At 36.8% G+C, this 24,096-nt stretch overlaps 2 protein-coding genes across 5 annotated transcripts in view; one reads left to right on the forward strand and one right to left on the reverse strand.

The window, feature by feature from the left end:
- The first annotated feature begins 5,037 nt into the window (after positions 1-5,037).
- On the forward strand, positions 5,038-11,075 carry ERMN (ermin). Of its 3 annotated transcripts, none has more exons than XM_010359038.2 (3): positions 5,038-5,633; positions 6,289-6,381; positions 9,267-11,075. In XM_010359038.2, the coding sequence occupies exons 1-3, from the start codon at positions 5,402-5,404 to the stop codon at positions 9,788-9,790; spliced, it is 849 nt and encodes a 282-aa protein (XP_010357340.1). In that variant the 5' UTR covers positions 5,038-5,401; the 3' UTR covers positions 9,791-11,075. The 3 variants fall into 3 exon arrangements, with proteins under 3 accessions (XP_010357340.1, XP_010357341.1, XP_010357342.1); XM_010359039.2 differs by having other exon boundaries at positions 6,298-6,381; positions 9,267-10,004; XM_010359040.2 differs by having other exon boundaries at positions 6,349-6,381; positions 9,267-10,004.
- A 1,462-nt stretch (positions 11,076-12,537) lies between these two features.
- Positions 12,538-24,096, reverse strand: part of GALNT5 (polypeptide N-acetylgalactosaminyltransferase 5) — a 60,611-nt gene continuing 49,052 nt past the window's right edge. For both annotated transcript variants that reach the window (XM_010359037.2, XM_030917089.1), the window contains 2 exons: positions 22,357-22,518; positions 12,538-19,833 (listed from right to left, as the gene is read on the reverse strand). In XM_010359037.2, coding sequence (XP_010357339.1) covers positions 19,693-19,833; positions 22,357-22,518 — 303 coding nt within the window. In that variant the 3' untranslated portion in view covers positions 12,538-19,692. The remainder of the gene's footprint in view (positions 19,834-22,356; positions 22,519-24,096) is intronic.

Genomic DNA, 24,096 nt, shown 5'->3' on the forward strand with positions numbered 1-24,096 from the left:
AGGTTGGTCTTGAACTCCTGACCTCAGGTGATCCACACAGCTTGGCCTCCCAAACTGTTGGGATTACAGGCGTGAGCCATGGTGCCCGGCCTTGTTTAAATCTTTGGATCCAAAAAAGTACAAAGCCACTTCTGAACTTACCAGTCAAATTAGCTATTGAGTTCAGAGTCTATGATTCTTTGAACTAAGTTTCTGTAATCTCTAACCCAAATGTGCCTGATTTGTATACTTGCCCAAGGTCATACAGGAGTAGGCTAAGACTCTCCTCTTTACCTTATGAGGGTCACTGATGAGAATGCTTGTTTGTCCACTATTCGAAGGGGACTCTTAACTGTCAGTTAGTACTCTCCCTCCCAGTCTCCACTTCTGCTCCTTTTGGCCACAGGGTCCTATGTTCAGGGCTATACTCTCCTCTTATCCTCACCAAATACTCAGCCTATTTATTTCAGTGCTTTTCTTTAAAATGGTATTCACTGGATCACTGGAAGGGCAGGCTGCAGATGCTAGAACCACAGAGATATACCTTTCCTAAAGTATAAAAAATATTTTATCTTTAGAGGGAGAATAGATAATTCTCCCCTCCCCTGCCTCCAACATTGAAAACATGCTTCTTATAAGATGCAGTTAAATTTTGAAATTCTGTTACATTAAATCCTTAATACTCATGAGCTACCCATAGACTTCACTATTGGTTTCCTGGGAGAAACCATTATTTACTTCAGGAATCTGTATAATCAGAATGGCAGTCATTATTCCACTCTTGGCATAAAAGTAAAAGCAAAGCATGAACACGGCACAGGATAGTCAATTTAATCTGATTTATACCAGGTGGCAGGCAATTATTGTTTTGTGAAATAAAATATACGGCTGTTGATTGATTTTATTGTGTTATGATAGTCTGTATTTCTGTAGCAGTTCACTTTAGCTGGGATGTCCCTTCAATTTGGAATTTTAATCCATGAAGTGAACCAGTTGGGACGATCCTGTCTCCTCAGGCTTGTTTAGGGTTGCACATTCCCTGGGGCTTTGCTCCATTCCTTATAGAAGATTCTGTGGGTTATTGGTAGGATTGTGACTGTTGCATGTCAGTCTGACTAGGCTAAACTACATTTCCTTGAATTTTCTTCCCTGAATGTTTCCTGAAAAAGACACGTGAGCCAAAGTCAACATTGTTCTGTGAACTTGGTGGGGCAGAAGTGAAGCAGCTATTTTGTAGCTGGCACACACTGCTGCCCGTCTGCTGTCTCACCTGGTGCATGGGCAGCAGCTGGGCCTGCAACTGTTCCACCTCCCTGGATCTTCCTCCAGCTTCTATGATTCCTGGGCCCAGCTTCTTTGGGAGGGCATTCCATTTGCTAAGGTCAGAGGCACTGAGAGCCGACACAGGTTTCAGTTTGCCCCTGTGTGTCCAGCTTACACCTGGGAATGCAGTTTATTCTTGCTCCCCACCTTTATGTTTCTATCCATCTTCCCTTCCCAACTTTCTGCCCTGCAGACTTCAGGCTCCAGCATCAGATGCAACAGCAGACAGATAGAGGCAGCTTCACTGGCACCCACTATTGTGTAAAGTCAAATCCCTTCTGATTGATCAATCAGTTGATCGATTGATAGATGGATTGTTCCATCTCTTAGTGGTTCTACCTTTCTGTTTCAACCCTAATTGAAACAATACCCCTGTCCCAACTGTGTAAGTCAATGTTTGTATAAGATTGACTTCAAGCTGCCAGGATCAATGTTTTCCTTTTAAATGTATTTCTTGTTTTTATTCAGTACTGTGTGACCATATCTTAGCCATAACATTAGCTTATGACTTTTCACATATGATTAAGATTAAAGATCAAGATTTTATGACTTTTCCCCAAATCCTGATTCTGGACCTAAGATAGCCTTAACAAAAAGCATTTGGCATTGGACAAAGGGAATGTGAATATTTACATAATTTTATTTTGATTCTTTACATTCTTATATGAAGATCTTTTCATTATCTTTTTTTGACTTTAGATTTAATAATGGCTACATTTGTACAATGTCCTTTAGCATTAAGAATAATAACTAGGGGCCAGATGTGGTGGCTCACACCTGTAATCCCAGCATTTTGGGAGGCCAAGGCAGGCGGTACACCTGAGGCCAGGAGTTTGAGATGAGCCGGACCAACATGGAGAAACCTCGTCTCTACTAAAAATACAAAAATTAGATAGGTGCTGTGGTGCACACCTGTAATCCCAGCTACTCAGGAGGCTGAGGCAGGAGAATCTCTTGAAACCAGGAGGTGGAGGTTGCAGTGAGCCGAAATCATGCCACTGTACTCCAGCCTGGGTGACAAGAGCAAAACTCCATCTCAAAAAAATAAAAAAAGGATAATAACTAAGGAAAAAGCCACATGATCCAGTAAACTACATAAAACAGTCATGTTTCATACAGTGAACATTCTGCAATTGTATTTGAAGTAAGGATCACAGGGCAAACTCTCACATACTTTCTAAGTCGTAGGTTGTTACAAATAATGGGGGACAACTTACCTCGTTATGAACAAAATAGCCTATGTTTTATCTAGTGGATAGACTCATCTTGTTGCTAAATGTGTCTCATGTTGCCGTCTACTTGTAGGAAAAAATAATACACATTACAAACCATTTACCTGAACTCCGTTATTCCCTAGGGCAGCATAAGAGCGTGTTTTTAAATAAAGGTAAACACATGGTTAGCCAAGGCTGACAGAACTCTGGATCATTTCTCTATCTTTCCAAATCTAAAATAATTTTAAGGCCATAAAAAATGTCAGAACATGGTTTTAGAAAGAAGGCAATCCAAAAATAAAGACACAAATTTCCATAAAAGCTAGGCTGTAGGTATGAGGTGCGTGTTGCCATGGGGTAATAGAAATCTAGGAGCAGGAGAGACTCTCTCCTGTGAATGAATCTGAACTCTCTCAACTTTGCTATGTCCCTGGATTGAGGTACTTGGCAGCCCCAAGGGAGTTGGGAGTGGTTGGAGGCATGTCCTTTGGAGCTAATGCATTTCTATACTTCTGTGTGTATTGCAGGGCATTTGGTTGAATTAGTGCCACTTCCTGCCCTAAGGATCTCACAATCTAGTATGTCCCTGTTTGTTCCTAGGCTTGGTCTTAGTTTCTGCATTCTCCCATATGATTCCACTCAAGATTTTCTCAGCAGTAAGCTTGCTACTTGAATTTCTTGGGAGGACACTCCCACAATAGGGTCCTCAGCAGCTGCAGTGTGTCTCTGGGGCAGGTCTTGAGACTGCCTTAGGCTCTCTGCTGCTCTCTCGTGGCCACAACTGCCTCTACTGCCAAGGTGCTAATGCTGAACTCCTGTGGGATCTCTGGTCCGAGGAAACATCTGCACACAGGCCAGGGATGGTGCTTAGCTTCATCTGTGCTGCAAGCTCTCATCAGTAGGCTTGCTGGCTCTGTGACCTTACTAGCTGAGCTCCTTAATCTCTCTGCACTTCATTTTTCTAGTCTATAAAATGGAGATAACAACAGCACCTACCTCGGAAGACTGTTATGAAGATTAAATGTATTACTGTTTATGAGTCAATTAGGACAGTAACTTGCACATAGTAAGTGTGATAGGAGTGTTTGTTAAAACAGTTAAACAATCAAATGAACATAGAATTCGTGTGCTGACTAGAGAAGGGTTGGTGATGATGAGGGAGGGAGATCTAAGATCTACTAGAGATGTCTTCCAAGGACAAGGGAGAGGGGATTATCCAAGAATGAGGGGTTGTCCCTGACATAGACCCCAGTGGACTCAGCCCTAGACACAATTTTAAAGGTGATACACTTATTACAACTCTCCAACACCTATTCTTTTTCTCTTTAAAAATGATCTGAAATTTATTCTCTTGGGGATAAAATTTATTATATATATAATATATAATTCTTGTTATATATGTGTATATATATAATTGTGTGTGTGTGTTTGTGTGTGTGTGTGTGTTTGTGTGTGTGTGTGTGTGTGTGTGTGTGTATATATATATATATAATTATTTTTTTTGCGTGCTATTTTTTCAAGTCAGATGCCTAGAGCTGGGGACACATGTAAGCAAGTTAAAATGGCCCCTGGCCTGATGAAGCTTAGATTGTAGTTGGTGAAACAGACATTACAGAGATAATTGTGCAGTTGCTTATTTAGTTACAACCATGAAGAATACTCTGAAGGGCAAAGACAATGTGTAACAGAGTCCTGTCCTAATCCTGTGGGTTAGAGATAGTGTAAAGAGATGATATTTAAGCTTAAAAACAGAACTTAGGGGAGCTAGTTAGCCCAGGGGCTTGGGCTTAAGGAAGAGAAGGGCATTTCACAGAGAAGGAGCTGTGTGGGCAAAGGCTCTGGAACCATTTTGTACTATGAGAAATCCAAAAAAGAAAAAGACTTAAAAAGGAAGGGGTGGTCAGTAGCAGTCATTTAACATAATCGCCTTTTTCTCCCAAGGGCAGATTGCATTGGCCCTCTACATTTTACCAGCATCATGCAATATCAATATGGAACAGAGAGAATTCTAATTCTGATTGGGGGAGGAGAAAACTTCATGGCGATAATTTTATTAGGGTTTTAAAGGATTGGTTGGGCTTCAGTGGACATAAACTAGAGGTCAAGAAGCTGTAGACTAAGTAAATGACTCTGAAATTATAAAACTTTTGGTATTAGCAAGTTGGTAGAATTTGTTTTTTTCTTAGGTCCCCTCTCCAGCCCGCTGAAAGCACACCGTGAAATCTGCAGCCAGAACCATTTACAGTAACGTTGTCCTGTTTATAGGTTTTTTGATAAGCTGTTTTTATTTTTTATTAAATAAAAAACGATGCCATTGTCCTTTACAAAATAGCTGAGGTTTTACTTGAACAAAATCTGTTTGGAAATGTTAAGCTGGTTACACAGAACTAATATGCCTCAAGGTGGTCATTCTCTCTGGATTAAAGCTGTGGGACAATTGTGGCTCCTGTTACAGGGAAAATTACAATGGGCCATTATGAAAAGGGACAAAAATCTCTGTTCCCAGAGGGGGACTGACAAGCTGAAAGTCCCTCTCTACATGCTAACACAAAAGCCTGATTGCTTCAGATTGTTTGTTTATGTAAATCAAAAGGGTGCCTTTAACTCTGCCAGGGGACTGGCAAGCAACAAAGAAGGTGGTGATTGGCTGGATTCTTGCTCATGGCTCCTGGCAGATCTCACAAATCCTCTTGCTTTTGCTCTAAGCTCTGTCTGGATACTTTTAGGAAAAGAACCGTGTTATTATGTACAAAAGTGAATAATTTGTGCTCTTAGAGTAGGGGTTGGAACTATAGGACTTGAAGGCAAGAGCAGATATCTTATCAAGGATCTACTCACTCAGTTTCCCTAAAACTCTCTCTCCAAATCAGATTCAACCGCACATCATGACAGATACATTTACCCAGGCTGAATGTAATGGGGATAAACCACCTGAATACGGTCAACAAACAATCACTAAAATTAGTGAGGAACTGACTGATGTGGACAGCCTCCTGCCACACTACAGGGTAGAACCCAGTCTCGAAGGTGCACCCAGCAAAGGAAATCAGGAGGAAAGAAGAAAATTACAAGGGAACATGCTGCTCAATTCATCCATGGAGGAGAAAATTCTAAAAGGTAAAGTATTTCCCTTCTCCTTAATTTTCTTGTTTTGACTTATACATTTGCCCTGGATTTTTTTTTTTTTTTTGATAAGCTATTATAAGAATGAGCTGGACACCCCAAAAATGTAGCCCTTTTTTCTACTATGCATAGCATAAGGACTAAACCTCTCCCTCTGGTGAAATCCAGGCTTGTCTATTTGACAGCTCTGTGACCCCAGACAACTTTCTGTCTCCCGAAGCCTGAGTTTTTTCACTAGAAGAAGATAGAATACTAGTAATAATACCTACAAGTGTAGGGTAAGTATTGGCTAAATGTTCACTACTGTTATTTATTATGATAATGGGCAGCCCCACTATTATTTGAACAAAGAGAATTCAAAATTTTTTATTTTCCTCCTAAATATACCTGAAGTCTGAATTTATGGTTCTATATCTTATATATATAAATATCTTAGATAAACATTAAAGGAGAGATTACCAATCAATGAAGTGATCATTAAGTAAATAAATTGAATTGATAAAGAATGAATCTGAAGAGTCAAATAGTAATTTTTAGTGATCAGATTTAAGATTAAAGACATCTACCTAGAGTTTAAATTGATAACTTATTAACCATTGAACAGTAAATATTTTAAATGTTGAAATACTAATTTTATATTTTTTTCTAGAAAACTCAGAAGAGAAATTCTTTATTGTTCATAAGGCTATCACAGATCTTTCTCTCCAAGAAACAAGTGCTGATGAAATGACATTCAGAGAAGGTAACAAGAACTACAGTTTTGTACACAGAAATTGTTTGACTGAATATGGATGACAGTTTTTCCATGAAATGTTGCATGAGTGTGGCTTTGACAAAGCAATCCAGGCAATGACTTCAAATTTTCAAAGCTGCTGTAGGCAGATAAGAGAGTATAAACTTATCTGTGGGTTCCACCTTATAAAGCATTCCAGACTGTTCAAGGCTGAGGCTGCACGGATTGGCATAGCTGATTGGCATGCCAACGTGATGTCTATCTCTTAAGTTAGTCCACTGAGTCAACCCTACTTTTTGATTTGGTGTGTCCAAATCTGTGTGTGCACCTTGTGAAATGTAAATGTTTCAAAAACAGGTCTTTCCTAAAAGTCAACAATTAACATACAGGTTTATTTATTTATTTATTTATTGAGACAGAGTTTCACTCTTGTTGCCCAGACTGGAGTGTAATGGTGTACTCTCGGTTCACTGCAACCTCTGCCTCCCAGGTTCAAGGAATTCTCCTGCCTCAGCCTCCTGAGTAACTGGGATTACAGGTGCCCCCACCACGCCCAGCTAATTTTTTTTTTTTTTTTTTTTTTTTTTTTTGTATTTTTAGTAGACGTGGAGTTTCACCATGTTGGCCAGGCTGGTCTTGAACTCCTGACCTCAGTTGATCCACCTGCCTTGGCCTCCCAAAGTGCTGGGGTTATAGGCGTGAGTCACTGTGCCCGACCAACATACAGTTTAAAGTAATCTCATGAAATGATTTACTTTATAGGCCTCTAATGTAAGTACAAAATTGTTAACTATTTCATGTCAAAGAAAAACAGGGTGATAATGTTAATTTTAATTGTGTTCTTTAAGATAATGGAAGAATAAAAGAAACACTGAAGTGCTTATGTTAAATTTTAAATAAACTTAATAGACTAAGAGACACAAAATCCTTTAGATTTTTCTTCTAAGAAGATACCTACATTTAAACAGTTTCCAAATAAAGTGTAGGATAAAATCTATTAATTAATCATTTCTTTCCTCTCTTGCAGCCATACACATCTTATGTCCAATTGAAGTCAGCTTGCTAAACCTAACCAATTTAGCTTTGTTAGGACTTTAACAGGCAAAATATTGAAGAGACTATTAGTTGAAATATTGGAACATCACATAAAATAGTAGATGTCAAGGAGGACAGGAATGTGATTGGCAATTTCCTACATCTGCTCCCTTTGCCTGAACACCTCTCATACTATGTCTGATTAGCAATGTACCACCACTTAAGGAAATATGTAGCAAGCAATAGCCAGTGTCAAGCTGTTACATTACCAGAGATAATTTGTAAGACTTAAGACTCCACAGTGTGAACTAAATAACCTATTTGCCCTAATTTTTCTTCTTCCAATGTAACAAGCTCTCAGAGGCAGAATCTCAACCTTCTATCATCTAGATCACCTTTCAAATGTTTGATCAGGAGTCCATTGCAGATAACAGTTGTCTAGATCTTTCATTTTCATCAAATGGAGAATGAAAGCAGTCTGTAGTTTTCAGCTAGATGGTCTTGCCGGTTAAGTTTTCCCTCAATGAATCCTTTGCGGTTTGACGGAGTATGTTTTTCCTCTATAATAGAGGCACAGATTTTGGTGTCTTTTATCTTCACAGTGGCAAACAGCTATAAAATCTTCAAAAAGAATGTTACTGGATTAAAACATATAAAGATGCTAAAAATATTGAGGAAAAACTATAAATTCAAGGAGTAATTTTATATGTGACAATCTCATGCCTGAGTCATGAATATAAACAAAATATCACTTACTTTGCTTCTTGTGGAAAACAAAATAAAACAAAACAAAGCATAAGATTATAGCAAACATTCTAATGTGTATTTATGGATAAAGTTAGGAACATTGACAGGACACTAGCGACCTGAGAGCAGCTGTGTGTAACAAATTAGGGTGATCACCCATTTTTACTTCTATCTCTGTAAGTTGACTATGTATTCCCTAGAGTGAGAAAACAACAAAAAAATAAAAAGAGAACTAAACACCTTGGATGAAAATGGACTTGTGAACATCTTTCAGAGAGAGTAGAATATTGTGGAGGAAAAAAACAAAGAGGAACATTGCCTCTCACCTTACTTATAGACTCTCATGGTGTCAAAAGAAAATGGTGAACTCGGGCCTGACAAGGGGTGTAACCCAGACAGATTTCTGAGTTGTGTACACCACAGACTGAAACTTCCCACAGAAGCCTTGCAGGGGTGAAGGCTCAGAGAACAACCTTAGCTTCCTTATAATTAATTCTTACCAAGTTCAATAAATATTGTTGAGGGTATATGCTGGTATGATCTAGCTGTTTGAAAAGTGACCAGACATGGACAGTCATCATTTTCAGTATTGGAAACAAGGATTTTTTTCTTTCTGAAAATTTTCCTTGAGGTGTGAGTGTGTATATGTGTGTGTTTGTGCGCATGTGTGTGTATGTGTGAGAGAGAGATAACTCCAAACATTTCATTTTACATGTGCACATATCCAGTTGTGACTGGCTAGACAAGATTTTTTTTTTAAGTGTGTCTCAGGGAATATGAGTCTCACTAAATATAGCAGTCCACAACAGAGTTCCACAGACAAATAAAGTTAGGTTGTTGACTTTCTTACAGATTTAAAATACTCATTAACATTTCGAAGGCTTGTAAAAATTCTGAAGATGCTTATTTAACTGTATTTAATGCAGTGTTTTCGAAATTACTTTGACTGTGTAGCCTTTTGTGCAAAACATATTGGTAACCCACAGAATCATATCCCATAAAACACGTGTTGGGAAGTGATTAGCAAGAAAAATTATTTGGAGAATGACAGACTAATGGCTGGGTATTTTGGAATCTCTACACATCTCATCTACCAATTGATTTTGCTACAGGGCATCAGTGGGAGAAGATTCCTTTGAGTGGCAGTAACAAGGAAATAAGAAGACAGGAGAGGATTACTGAGCAACCTCTTGAAGAGGAGGAAGATGAGGACAGGAAGAACAAAGGTCACCAGGCAGCTGAAATTGAATGGCTGGGATTTCGAAAACCTAGCCAAGCTGACATGTTACATTCTAAACATGAAGAGGAGCAGAAGGTTTGGGATGAAGAAATTAATGATGATGATGATGATGATGATAATTGTAATGATGACAAAGATGAAGTTCGAGTGATAGAATTTAAGAAAAAACATGAAGAGGTTTCTCAATTTAAAGAGGAAGGTGATGCAAGTGAGGACTCCCCACTGAGCAGTGCCAGTTCCCAAGCCGTGACACCTGATGAGCAGCCAATCTTAGGGAAGAAGAGCGATATCTCCAGAAATGCTTATTCCAGATACAATACAATATCCTATCGGAAAATCAGAAAGGGAAATACCAAGCAAAGAATTGACGAATTCGAGTCTATGATGCATTTATAAACTAACTGGAACTGAAAAAGTCTCATGCCCACTAAAGGAAAAGCTAATTCTATTGTCCCAGGGTGCATATTTCTATGCCTTTTTTGAGTTATCACCTGGGGGGAGGTGGAAGTTGACTCTCTTTTTCACTATAGAATAATGTGGAAATAACTCTAGATAAAATTCAGTCTGATAACCTCAAATCAAAAAGCTTTAAATTCATTCTTGGGCGTTTGTCTTTTAAAACTTCACTAATATAGCATTGTGTGATCAGCACTAAGCAGTCAGTCCCCTGGGGGAATCTGGCATAATTTGGCTATCAATGTAGCAATGCTTGGAAAGGTGGTCATCAAATGAGACTATTTGAGGGGACTATTTGAAAAGATTCCTGTGTTTCTTTTGGTGTCTTCCTTTGTACATTGGAGTGATGGAAAGTCTGGTATTAAAACCTTTCTTACTTTTAAACATGGTTTTACAGACTCTGGCAATAAGCCTTCCAAAATTCTGCGCCTTTTCTATTATCACCAAACAAGATTTTAAGTGGCTTTCCTTGGCATCTACAGAGAGAAAATTCTATAGCCCTCCTTCCTAGGTGTTACCATTCACTGAATCTTCTCACAGAGGGAGATGAGCAATTGTCAGTCAGGAGAATTCTGTTTGCTAAATGTTGCCTTTATGCTTTCAAACTGAATTAAACCCATTGTGAGGTTGACACTGGGAGGGGCTAGAAGATTGGTGGGCAGCAGACTAAAGAGTTATGTTGGATAGTTTTATTTCTGTGGCTGAAAATAAAATCTTGTCTAGCACAGTTAAAGTCATTAAAAATAAAAATGACAGCTTTAGCACAATTTTAAGAAAATGCCCCTCTCTATTACCACATTTTCTCTTATTAACAGTATCTCAGAATAATTTTCTTTCCTTAGAAACCTGAGACAACGCTAGTCATAACTGTACTAGTTACTATGAAAATGGAAATAATTATCTTAGAATATTTTCAAAGTAGAGCGTGAGCATGTATTTTTAGTGAGAGAGCTCTGATAGTTGTTGGGAATATATAATTTACTGGACCTCAGCCCAAATCAAGATGCTTAAAATTGTACTTGTGGAGCTTCACTCAAACCAATGTGTCAAATAACGTATTGAATATTTATGAAAAGAGAGACTATATTTATATTCTTAGATAGTTTGTTCCACAATTTTTCATTTCATGCTTCCATATATATTACCCTGAACTTTCTATCACCACAGATAAAGATTTTGTTTTGCCCTGCAAATAAAAAGACAATTCCTTATTGTCTGAATGTAATACAGTCTTCATTGTACTATTCAACCCTTTGTTTATTTCTTTTTCATTTTGTGAAAAACTCTGGGTTAGTCCTCTTGGATGATGCTTATTTATGTGTAACATAAATCCCACATATTCTAATGACAACTTCTTTAATCCTTCCAGGTCATATATTATATTTCTATAGTATCACATACTATTATTTAGTTATTTACAAGACTCAAATTTGAATTCAGGATTACAGTGCTCCTTTTATTCTTTCAAACAGATACCATATAAAAGTTCTGTTACCCTCATTCTATACAACCTATAGATTTCATGTGTTACAATGTCAGTTTCCAGAATAAAAGTGAGGGAAATCAGGTCTTTATTGATAAAGTTAGGGAGATTGATGCAATAGGACAATTTCCAGTTTAGTTTAGATCATCTAATTTTTCTGCCTGGACAACCTGTTTTCTGGGTTACTGATAACCCCTATAATTTTCTACTGAATTTCAAAACCTGTTATGTGTTATCTATCACATAACAGGACTGTGTTTTTAACCTACTGTCAAGAGCCTGTATTTTGAGTTATTTCAACAGAAATGATGGATTCCTGTAGAAGTAGAGGTGGGTGACCTATGGTTATGTGGCACAGCAAAGCAAGTAGCTCTTATGGGACTCTAATATATGCTAACACTAGTCCTCTTAGTTCTGTGCTGTCACCAGACAATGAATGAACTATGAAAGATTTAGTCAACAGAAACTATTTTAGGGTGTGTTTAGTTGGTAAATGCTTCATGTTCATGGATGATGCAATGTTTTTGCAAAAAAAAAACCCTGAAACTACTCTTTGGCTTAGTGTCCATGGCCCTATACCGGCATCTTACATGAAAGCCACAGAGTTAAGCTACCTTAGGTAATATAATGGTGATGTTTGGCCATTTGAGTCTTTGTAACCTAGGAAACACAAAGGTCTGATTCAGATAGTGTGGGGGATTTTTAACATATTTGAAACTCAGGGGGAACATGATTAATAACACAAACTGTTAGCTACACATGAAGGTTTACTTGAGCTTTTGTGATTCAAAGTTCAGGGGTGGTACGGACTCTAAAACCAGGGAAGAGGGAGAATTAATTTATTCTGCAAATGCTGGTATTTCTTACGTGACTTTTTGTTTGCCTTTGTTGCTAGATGAACAGAAACTAATAATAGCTCTATTTCTCTGCCAATATAAAATCTACCTTTCATATAATGCTACATTGAAGGCACAGAATTTGCTAGCATCTCTCTCTCCCCCTACCTACCTATCTATCTACAATTTAAATAAAGAACTGCTGTGTATGACTTACTCTCAATAAAAGTTTGTCTCTTTATTTCTGGTTTCTAGACTTTATTTTCTTTAGCTGCCTTTTAAACTTTAGAAAGAATCCTTGTATATCAGCAGCTACTAAGATAATTAACGAATTCCTCTTCAGAAATCAAGAGAACACTTTATTTTAATTCATTTGCATTATTTATTTCAAAAGGGTCTTAAAATGATTGTATATAAAATTGTAAAAAGGATTTCTGGTAGGTAGATATGTAATATACATGAAAAATTTTTATTATTTTTTAAGGAACTGAGATACTGTTTAAGATGCATCTTAACATGAACAACTTGAAAAAAATCTCTGTAATCATCAAAGTAATACATTTAAACTATGCTGACATTTTCATAGTAATTGTTTCTGCATATTTACATGGGATAGTACTTTTGGCACATTTTCAAATGGAGAACGGACATTTAAGTTTTTCAATGTGATAGGGAAAACATTTATAATAAGTAATAATAGAAAATTATGGAGAAGGATAAAGCACCAGAGTATAATAAAGAAGAAATATGTTTGACAGTATGAGAAAGGCAACCACTTCTCTTAAAACTTGAACTTTCATCACTCTAAAAACCAATAGGATTGTAAAATGCAATGTTAAAAACTATATTTGCCAACATTAAAATATCAGAAAGAAACATAACACAATGAATATGGGTTTCTGATAACCCGTACAATATTCTACTTAACTTCAAAACACAGTATTGTTTAAAGACAATGAAAATGTGTACATAGTTCACGAAGAACATGAGATAACTTAGCCAGGCAATCAATACAAACACAATGACTTGGGTAGCAGTAAACAGTTGAAGTCACTCAGAACACGGCAAACTGCAAAAGCAAATGATGATCTCTAGTAGCTAACTGCCAGCACAGGAGAATTTTGGAAATGAATTTAGAAAATAATTTGGATGTTTACCTAGAATTTAAAGTTACATACTTGATTCCTTCTTTATAATAACTTCAGTTGGTCAGATGCAGAAAAAATGTACTTAAAGATGTTGAATTCCAACATCCTTTATACTCCATAGTTTTAGTTTTATTCTCCCCTTAGCAAACGTTTTCAGGCAATCCTTAACACAATTCACTTAATCTTTGGCTTCTCTTGTTTTTAAGCTAATATGTATAAAACTAGCAAATTTGGGGTAGTTGTTTGAAGCAGAAGATGTGTGTAATCTTCAACTAAATAACAAGCACCCTGATAACTGAGAATTTGATTATTCCTTCAAGTTTGTAAAACGGTATCCAGAGTGAAAGTTCACTTGAGATACTTTTGTACAGAAGGTCAGATGCAGACAAAGCTATACACCTGAAAGAGTTAAAAATATCCCAAAACATTTAATTTTCTTTACGTTGTGAGTAGAAACTCTTGATATTTCTTTCTTCCAGATCAAAGCATCAACAAATATTTAGATACATATATATATACACATCTACACACATACAGTATATTTACAAAAATTGCTGTTTTTGAATGGTCACTTAAAAATCTATTCATGCTATCAAAAATTTTAATTTAACATCTAATATAAAAGCTTTATTATATAGATACTTATGACCAATATCCTTAAACTGGTAAATATCTGTCAATTAATAATAAAACAGAAAGCTCTTGTTTTCAAAGAAATTATTATTTTTTTGATGGCAACTCATTATTAGAAACTCAGCATAATAGAAGTTGCTGTATTTGCTGGAAAATGAGAATTTTCCCTTGTGTTTTGTGTTTTTACAAAGCAAAGATTCACATAAACTTGCAAAGGGACCCTAATTGAAATGATAACTATTGTTCCATTAGGTTGAAAACAGAGGCATTAATTTTGTTTAGTGTGATGTTATTTTTTTTCTTTCTTTGAGGTACAGACACCACCAACACCTGGAATACCATCCATTAAGCCTGATTAGGGATATATAATACTTCATATGGCTTATTCAAAACTGTCAAAAAATAAATATTTTGTACAATATCTCTGGCTAATATTATTTTTTCTAATTGTAACGCATATTGTCTTGTAGCACCTATTGAGTAACCCGTGCAAAAGTTGTTGCAAAAGCACAGTAGTGACAATCTACACAATGAGTAGAAATAAAAAGTCATGGTTTGTGTTTTAAAGGACTCCAACTTTTTAACTTTTTATTTCTATTCAAGCTGAGCAATCTGCTAGCTTTGTTTAAAGGTTGGAGGAATCAAGAGTTGGTAATATTAATACAGGAGTCATTAAAAATTCATTGTAGGCCATTAGAAAGGGTAAAATAGTTCTCGGTGAATTTTTCCTTTAATAAAAAGCAGCCCCCAAACCATTTGTTTTCTAACAAAAAGCAGCCTGAAAAGTCAAGTTGCAATCATAGATATGCAAGCTAGAGGCTCGCACATGTAAAGCTAGTAGCTGTACCTGGAAGCCAGGCACATTCAATATGGTGATTCCTGCTCCCTTTTCCTTGTCACCAGGTGTGTGGGTGTCATGGTGCCAGTCAAGTAAAGCCACGTGTGCAAGGTCATGGTGACAGCCAGGTAGAAGCTGCGTTTGCATAATAAAAGATTAGGGTGGGAGGGCCAGTCTTTTCACTGGCTATGTAAATAGTACACCTGGTTAAACCAATCCCCTGGCTCTATGTAAATCAATCACCACCTCCTCAAACCTCTGTATAAAATCCATCAAATCTTGCCCCAAACCTGGAAAACCCTCTCTTGAGCAACTCACTTTCTCAACATGTGTAAGCTTTCTTGCTCTCTTCTTCTTTACCTATTAAACTTTCCACTCCTAGACCCACTCCTCATGTGTGTCTGTGTCCTGAATTCTTTCTTGGCATGAGACAATGAACCATGGGTATTTCCCCAGACAATGGAGCTGTATCAATATTATTCACTGAGGAAGAACCTTCCACATGTTCACTTCTTTCTCTCATATTTGGTCCAGGAGATGAAAAAGAATAGCTTCTGCACGAAGTCAAAGAGACAGATCACAGCAAAACATGTGGGGGTAGCCATGGTTATACCTACCCATCAATTGGTTACCACAGAGAGACCTAGTTTCTTTTTTCTGTTTATACAATATCCAAAAGAGACCAAAGAAGTTTAATTCAATCTCATTTCAATACTGTGGCATCAGTAATCTGAGACCAAGAAACTTTTAAATGCACCCACCTGAGATGACAGCCTTATATAAAGAAGAAAATTAATTATACAGCAGCATGGTATAGTGAGAGAAATGTTTTTTAGAGCCAGATAAAATGGAAATTGGGCTTTATCTCTTACTTGTGGGATGACCTTGGGCAATTTACCAAATTCTTCATCTGTATATGGGAGTTATCCTTCTTCTTCGTATAACAGGGAGAACGACACTCACTTTGTGAGTTGTACCCATCAGTGAGATGGGACACATATAGTGCCTACACAAATAGTGCCTACACATACTCAATGATAATTAGTTCCTTTCTTTTTCCCCATCACCCATTGTCATTTTTTCATTTTTAATCCAAGATTTTGGGGCTTTCTTCTGAGGTAAAAATTCTTCTTTTTCTTCTTTTTTTTTTTTTTTAGATGGAGTCTTGCTCTGTTTTCTAGGCTGTAGTGCAGTGGCGCGATCTCTGCTCACTGCAACCTCCACCTCCTGGGTTCAAGCAATTATCCTGCCTCAGCCTCCCAAGTAGCTGGGATTACAGGCGTCCACCACCATGCCCAGCTAATTTTTGTATTTTTAGTAGAGATGGGGTTTCACCATGTTACCCAGGCTGGTCTTGAACTCCTGACTTCATGATCCACCCACCTTGGCCTCCTAAAATGCTGGGATTACAGGCGTGAGCCACTGTGCCAGGTTGGTAAAATTTCTTTCTTGTATTCTGAATACAGGAATTCAATCAGAGATGTTAAAACAAAGAAAGATGGTACTCTCTGGTATGTTTAAACCTCATTCTATTGCATGAGTGCCCACTAAAAATAATTACAAGCCATTCATGAAATCAAGGTTGGTTGGGAATATTGGATTCCTATACACTGTAAATGGTATCTTTGCCCCTCTTCAGTCCCAAACTAACACTAGAAGCAAGGTGTTTTAATATCTAAGAGAATGTTTCCAAATTAGTGTGGTGAAGCTAATAATACATTGTGATCATGGCACATGGTGGTTTGCTGTGAGTGACAGCTGAGGGGATGTCAGCAAGCAGTATTAAGCAAATTTGATGCTGGTGATAAAACACGGTTGCACCAACAACAGCTGTGTCAGTTTACAAGAGAGTAGGGCAGAAGCGCTGGGTAACTATTGAAAAAGAGAAAGAAATTGTGCAAACTGAAAAGTCTCAGAAACACTTAGATGGCTTGGTAAGTTGGTTAGTCCTGTCAAATACTATCAAGACCACCCTTGTATTTAAGGTAACAAGATGCATAGACTTTTTTTTTTTTTTTTTTTTTTTTTAAAGAAAAGGCAATGACCTAAATTAATTCAGGGAAAAATCTGTAGCTCCTATAACACAGTCTCCTATTGAAGAATTCAGTACTGATTAGTACCTGTCTCATCCAAAGGTTTATCATTAGAAGTACCAGAAGATCAAGTAGCATTTATACCTTTATTCCAGTCTCCTGAAAAAAATTTAGAAGGTTCTGCTTGAGAAAATGTTGGTAGTGGATTTCATAATAAATCAATACACTCAAGTTTAGGCCCATATAGATTCCCAACTAGTGATCAGTTCCTTGCTTCTTAGAGTAACTGAGCAAATATATGACAAAAGCAATGTATAAAATTCTATCCAAGAACAAATTTGTGATGTTTGGAAACAATCCTTTGTTATATTGGCAATATAGATTTAAATATAGCTTTATATAATAAGTTGGTCAAGGTAAAGTCAGAAAGGATGTGAACTGAGAGGACTGCAGAAGGTTCTGTTAAGGAAAAAAATCCAACTTCCTTTAGATGATATACCCAAAGATGAGTGTATTCAAAACACAATTCATTTTTTTTTCAGAACAGAGTTGACTTCTTTGTGGAAAGTATTTTTGGATAAAAAGAGAGCCTATATACCCGGGGCAAAAAACCTCTCAGCATTTTTTAGTTACATGAAGAATTACATGAGGCACCTAGCATATTCAGTTTGTCACTAACTCAATTAGTCTTTTGGCAACTGACTTGTGTCCCCCCACCCCCCTTGCCCCATATGGCTCTGTTTTGAAAAGAATTACAGTCATGCATCATTTAATGACACAAATGCATTCTGAGAAATGTGTCATTAGGCAATTTCATCATTATGTGAACATCAGAGTGTACTTACACACAACTAGATGGTGTAGGTGGCCAACTACACCCCTAGGTTATATGGAATCCCTGTTGCTTCTAGGCTACAAACTTGTACATGTTACTGTATTGAATACTGTAGGCTATTGTAACACCATGGTGAGTATTTGTGTATCTAAACATATCTAAACATAGAAAAGGTAGAGTAAAGATACCATACTATTAATATAATCTTTTGGGACCAATGTCAAATACGTGGTTCACTGTTGACTAAAACATCATTATGTGTCATATAACTGTATCTCATTTTCTAGTCATTCTCTTACTCATCTGCAATTTTCAATTATTTGAAGAAAACATCTTAAATATGTTACAAATGTGCAGAAATAGGTCTTTTCCCCATTCTTATAGTTTTGCTTTTACGTTAACTCACTGGAAGTTAAAATTAAATGTTAAACTAGAAGTCAGAACGAAATATATCTAGTTTCACCATCATCTCAACTGAACAAAGGTTTACCTTTTAAAAAAAAAAAAAAAAACATAATAACAAGAATATAGTATGGTTGTCCTCCAGGGACCCAATCCCAGCAAAGAAATTTGTGTACCTCTTTCTAAGGAATTCTGTGAAGCAGATTTGTTCAGCCCAGTGACCTGAGGCAGCAGAATGAGCCCTGTCTCTGGAAACCTGAAATCTAATCTTGATTCTTTGACGGACTTGCCTGGGTTTTAAGATTTTTAGGTAATTTGTCCTCTCAGCATCAGTTTTCTTAATGAAATAAATGCAAAGGCTATCCTGATTTCTAAGGCCTCTTCTGGTATGCCAAAGTATTGGTATACTTAAGATTAGAGGCTTTATTTGGATGAAATCAGTATTTAATTTCCCCAAATTTTCAGTGTTTTCACTGGGTTCACACTGAGGGCTTTACTCTTTTTTCCTTCATAGAGATACCAGATCCCCTTCCTTCTTTGGTTAAGTCCAGGGGAAATTTTTCTTAACTCTCTTCCTAAGACTTGTTCACCTCATTTCTTTCCTGTTTCATGATGTTTCCTTCACTTTACTTTCCCTCTGAAATATTTTAGAGCCCATTTTTAGCATATTTCATTCCTGTGACCGCTACTATATCTAGAGTTGTATTTTATTATTTTTATAAAAAAGAAACTTTCAGCAGCTCTATTTCTGGTTTACTCATTTCAACTCCTCTTACTTGGCCCTGCACTAGAGTGCATTCAATGCTTAAATGCATTTTTGGTTACTACAGTGTGTTATAATCCAGCCTTTTTTCATTGCCTTTAAGAAAAATCCACATGAATCTAGGAAGTTATTGGTATCACAAATCTTTAACATTGTAGTTTTAAAAGCACAAAATGAGCTGAAACAGTGTTCACACCTAGAATTAAACAAGCATTTGAAGCCCTCTTCTTCCTCACTTAAATTTTTTTCCACTGATTCAGATTGGGAAAAACCATTATGTAATTTAGATCAAAATGCTACTGTCAAGCAGGGCTACCGGCAGTAGATCAATACCATTTCAAACTGTTAGGTAAGTATGCATGTAGTCTGGAGGGATTTCACAAATGTGATAGCTGTGGGCATCTGAGGTCTTCTAGCCATAAGAACTCAAGAAAGTTTTGTTTGATGAAAAAATCCCCAAATAAAGGATTAAATTAAGTTCTTGTTGATCATTCCTACTTGTGGGCCAGAAGAGCTGATTATTATCAAACACAGTCATTGGGAATACCCTCATGCTTTCTCAAGTCCTTCTGTCTTCATTTCCGGTTACCTGTTAGCTTCATAGGGAAATTGGCGGGATGAGTTCTAGCACAGGGTGGAAAGCAGGCAATTCAAAAGTCCACCCAGTTCTGAAGAAGGACTTCAGTCCAATGTTGGACTGTTTTCCTGAGTTATCTTTTGGTATTCCAAATATTGTGATTTATAAAAAATCTTCCATTCAAATTCTATTAAAATTGAAAATTTAAACCACCTCTGAGAAATATAGTTACCAAGTTCAGTGTTATTTTCACAGTATTTAATGCATTTACTATATAAAAACATCAGTTTCATTTCAGGCTTCATAATATTTTTCAAATTTCCACTTTTGATATGGCTTCACTGGGTCACAGACAGCTACTTTCAGGATCTTTTGAGAAAAATTTCCTTCCAAGCATAATAATTGCTGATTGTTTTCAAAAACAATGTGATTCACCTGGAGAGAAAGAGGATCTGGGAATGAGGTTGAATTTGATAACTGCAATATAAAGAAATGAAAACCAATTTAACAAAACTGACAGGCAGTTATATTTTTGATTTTTAAGAACTCTTCTGAACTAAATTATTAACATAAACACAGACTTTGAAAAGTATTAAATTTGTCTCTGTCTCAGACTAAGTAATCATCCTCCTCCAAGCTCTAAGACTTTCAAGTCCTCAGGAGGCAAAATAAAAATTTTTTGATGATATGGCTGAGAACTATATACTCTTTAAAGAGAAAACATTACTGATGACATTTATTGGATTTGATAGATGATAACTACTTCATTGACGGTAAAGAAAAAATACATACCGCAACAAAAAGTTAATTAATTTTTAAAGTAGGTGTCTTTGTGAATCTGGATTACAAAATTCTGGAAGTGATATATTTTATTTATGAGCTCTTTACCATAATCTCTGACAATTCATAATAACTGATGTCCAAAATCCAGATTAGGAAAAGCCAACAGCATTAAAGAAAGTTCTATTATTGCTTAATATTGAGTGAATATCCTAGAAACGGTAGATAAATTACATAGAACTTACTAATGGCTTATATTTTTTTTCATCTATAAATTCTCTCAATTACTTATGACTATGACAAAGACGATCTTAATTACACATGTTGTTTTTAAACCTTAGTAAGTTATCAAAAAGGGATGACTTTCATAATAATTATTTTAAAGATTGTTCCTACAAAAGTATCATCACCCTTGCAGGATTTTGGAAACATGATGCTTGAATATTGTCAAGGATTTGTAAAGAAGTCTCATTTTATACTTCTCTTGTTGTTTAAGACTTACATGTACTGGGGGACCTAGGAGGTATAGCATGAAAACTACTGAAAAACTGAAAAAAGAAGAAAGCTGATCACCAAGCTACTAATCTCCAGGACATTCGGTAACATCAAAAGGGAAACCCAAGACAGAAGGCAGCTGTGTCAAATGTCACGAAGTCATAGGTACAAACAAGGTAGGGAAAAGGTTTTTTTCCTATTTTTTTCCAATTTCCTATTTTTTTTTTTTTTCCAATTTTTGCTTTCTTAACTGAATTACCTCCTTTACCAAATCAGCTTACTGCTTAAGAGAAATTGCTATGCTTGAACACTTTCCCAAGATTCAATTCTGGAGATGAAGAATGTGTTTTAGTTCTCGTTCTTATTCATATTCTCTCTCTCTCTTAATCACTTTCTCTCTTTCTCTCCTTATCCCACTCCCCCTTTCTCCTTCCCTCCCTCCTGACTTTGGCACAGGGAGAAGGTAAGATGTAAGTTATTCACTACACTGCATGTATATGGATTTCTTAACACTATGCAAAAATAAAATTAGCAGCATATATACTAATAATTCCTAATCTTTCTGAATAACTCAACAATAACCATTATTACTAAAGAGAAAAAAACTGTCCAGAAAGAATTGAAATACAACAGAGAGGATCTAATGGGAGAAAGGCTGGAGAACACATTACTCAGGCCCCAGTTTTGGCCCTGAGCAGGAAGAAAAATGTTGAGAACAGTCATTGGCTGTGTTGTTAAAAGGAACGGAGGTACCTCAAGGAAGAAAAGGTGCTTACTTTAGGGATAGCCCTGGGCAAACTGAGAGTCTCTAAATACCCAAATATTTACTGTAGACAGTAGATTTGGTGGCCACCTGCTAGAGAGATGGTAGAAAATGTAAGAAGGCAGTTCTGAGACTATTCTCGCCAACCTTAAGCTCCTACACCAAGGCTTATGACTCCATATTCTGTTAAAATGTAATTGGGAAAAAATGGAGAGGACTTTGAGAATGAATACAGTAGACCGGGAATGTTCTGGTAAATAGAACAATGGGACCTTCAGAAAAGTATCCCTGATCCAGTAACATCTTCCGATTTCTGTGGTATAAATACTCCCAATATGGCCAGTTTCAAGCTACCAATGTGGTATGATTGAATGCAAAGTTGGCAAGGGCGCACACAAGCGGCTCCAGCGAGCTGGTGAAAGCTGGGACCAGCAGACCGTTAGAAGTCCCGGTCTCTGGGTACCGCAGGGGATGAAAAAGTCTCCTTCTATGGAAAGGCGACAGAATGAGGAACCAGATTCATTCTAAAGTGCAGGACTTGTAGGAGACATGCAGCTTCCTGTGCTGCCCCTATCCTCTCCTTCTAAGCATTTCTGATAACGAGTGGGGACCAATTCTAGTCCTTAAGCCTGACTTTTGGTGTTGTCGATTGACTGAAGCAACTGACAGCAATGTAACTACAATAACTTGGTGACTTCTATTTAAAATAACTCATTTGAAATAAATTTTGAAAAAGAAAAAAAGAAGGACTTGTCAACTTTCAAAAGATACCCATGTATCTCTATGAGTGAGCTTTTACATATCCCATTGTCACAAACACACAAAACTTCTGACTGAGGCAGCTGATAATGAAAATTTTATGTCCTATTTGATCAAAAGTCGTATTTGTGGTAAAGAAGAGGTACCAGTCTTTTGCTTACCAGTTCTGGATGAAAGACTGATGTTGATTTATGCAGCCATTTTAGCCCTTTGTTTCTGTTATCACAAGGGTGCAGGCTTACGCCTCCTTTATCTGGGGTGGGGGCTATACACCATTCGCCACATTTAATAAGTCTTAACCAGGTGTAATTAAATTGTTGAAGCTGTGGGGGAAATGAATAAAGGGTCACTTTAGGCAGCAGACACAGGCAGGGGCTTTGTCAAACATTTTTGTTAGCAATAGTTAAGAATATAGGAACTATGATCTGACATTTTAGATTCAAGTCCTGGTATTATCATTTGTAATTCTGATAGTATGGGCATATTATTTACCCTGTCTAATCTTATTTTTCTAATTTTTAAGTTGGATAGCGATTGTATCTATCTCAGAGGGTTGGGGTAATGACTATCATGTGTTTAGCACTCAATAAGCCTTCAATAAATGTTAGTTACAATAATAAAAATTATTTAGTGCAATTAGTTCTGTCTGCACATGGATATCATTTCAGTGTTCTGAATCCCAAACAAGCCTGGTGCTTAAAGAATTGGAATGTTCAGTCTACCACATGATTAAGGTTCTAAACCACAGGTGGCTACAGGGAGATAACAGTCACAGCCCTAAATTTCTTGCGTGGATTTTTGACGCTTCCTTGTACGAAACTATCATAAAGGCTTTGTCCAATTGTAGAAAAGGTGAAAGTCTTTCTTTGCTACTAGCACGAGGAATCATCAGGTTGCTACCAGGTTGGCATCCCCCAGTTCATAGAAACTGCTCTTGGAGAAGTTGCCAGTGTCTAAAATAAGCGCCAATTCAGGTAATGAAACTACGTTTTTAATCCTTAAATATTTTTCTTCAGTTGTTTACAACCTGGTATTATCTGCCTGCTCAATTTACTCTAATGCTCTGGGTCTGTGGGAAATTTATTGTTTTGTACTAACATAAATATATTTGAAAAAATAGGCTTCTGGTAAATATCTAAATGCCTTTACCTCATGAATCATTTGTATTGTAACTGAAGTTTAACTTTGATTATCAGGTTAGATCAAAGTCATTGTGTTGGAACTTGACATTGGAATGGTGGTCCTTGGACCAACATCCATATCACCTGGAAGCTAGTTAGAAGTGCTGAGTCTCAACCACATCATGGACCTACTGATTCAGAATCTGCAGTGTAACAAACTCCCTAGGTGATTTGTGTGAACATTAACATGTAGGAAGCATGGAAGCATGGTATAATATAAGGAAGTTATGTGCTACTAAGAGAAGCTAGATATTACCTTGGAAAAATATGTCTCAACTGCTTAAAAGGTTAATAACTAAGGAGACATTTTAGGTAGAAGGTAAAGGGACAGAATTGGATGATTCAGTCTAAGGGTCTTATTCTTTTTGAGCCTTTTTGGATGAACGTTGTAGTCATTGGCTTGGTATTAAGTCTCATTAATTCTGCCGAAAATGAGTTAACCTCCTCCACATTTCTTTATTTTTTATTACCCAAGCAAACCATGAGAGGCAGAAGCTAAAAATGAGCAACAAGACTAAAAGGGAGCTGGGGCTTTGTGGAAGGTGAAGGCTGAATAATTTATACTTTTGCCTCCCAGCATCCAATTGAGAAAGACTCAATGGTCATCAAAAATAGAACTTGGGTTTTCAGATAAAATACTGGTTACTCCGGCACAAAAAGTCCCTGCAATGATCATTCCTCCCCCCCAAAAAATGCATTATTTAATACTTTTCCTTTTAT

Source organism: Rhinopithecus roxellana, chromosome 14, assembly GCF_007565055.1.
Source record: "Rhinopithecus roxellana isolate Shanxi Qingling chromosome 14, ASM756505v1, whole genome shotgun sequence".
In the NCBI taxonomy this organism is placed as follows: Eukaryota; Metazoa; Chordata; class Mammalia; order Primates; family Cercopithecidae; genus Rhinopithecus; species Rhinopithecus roxellana.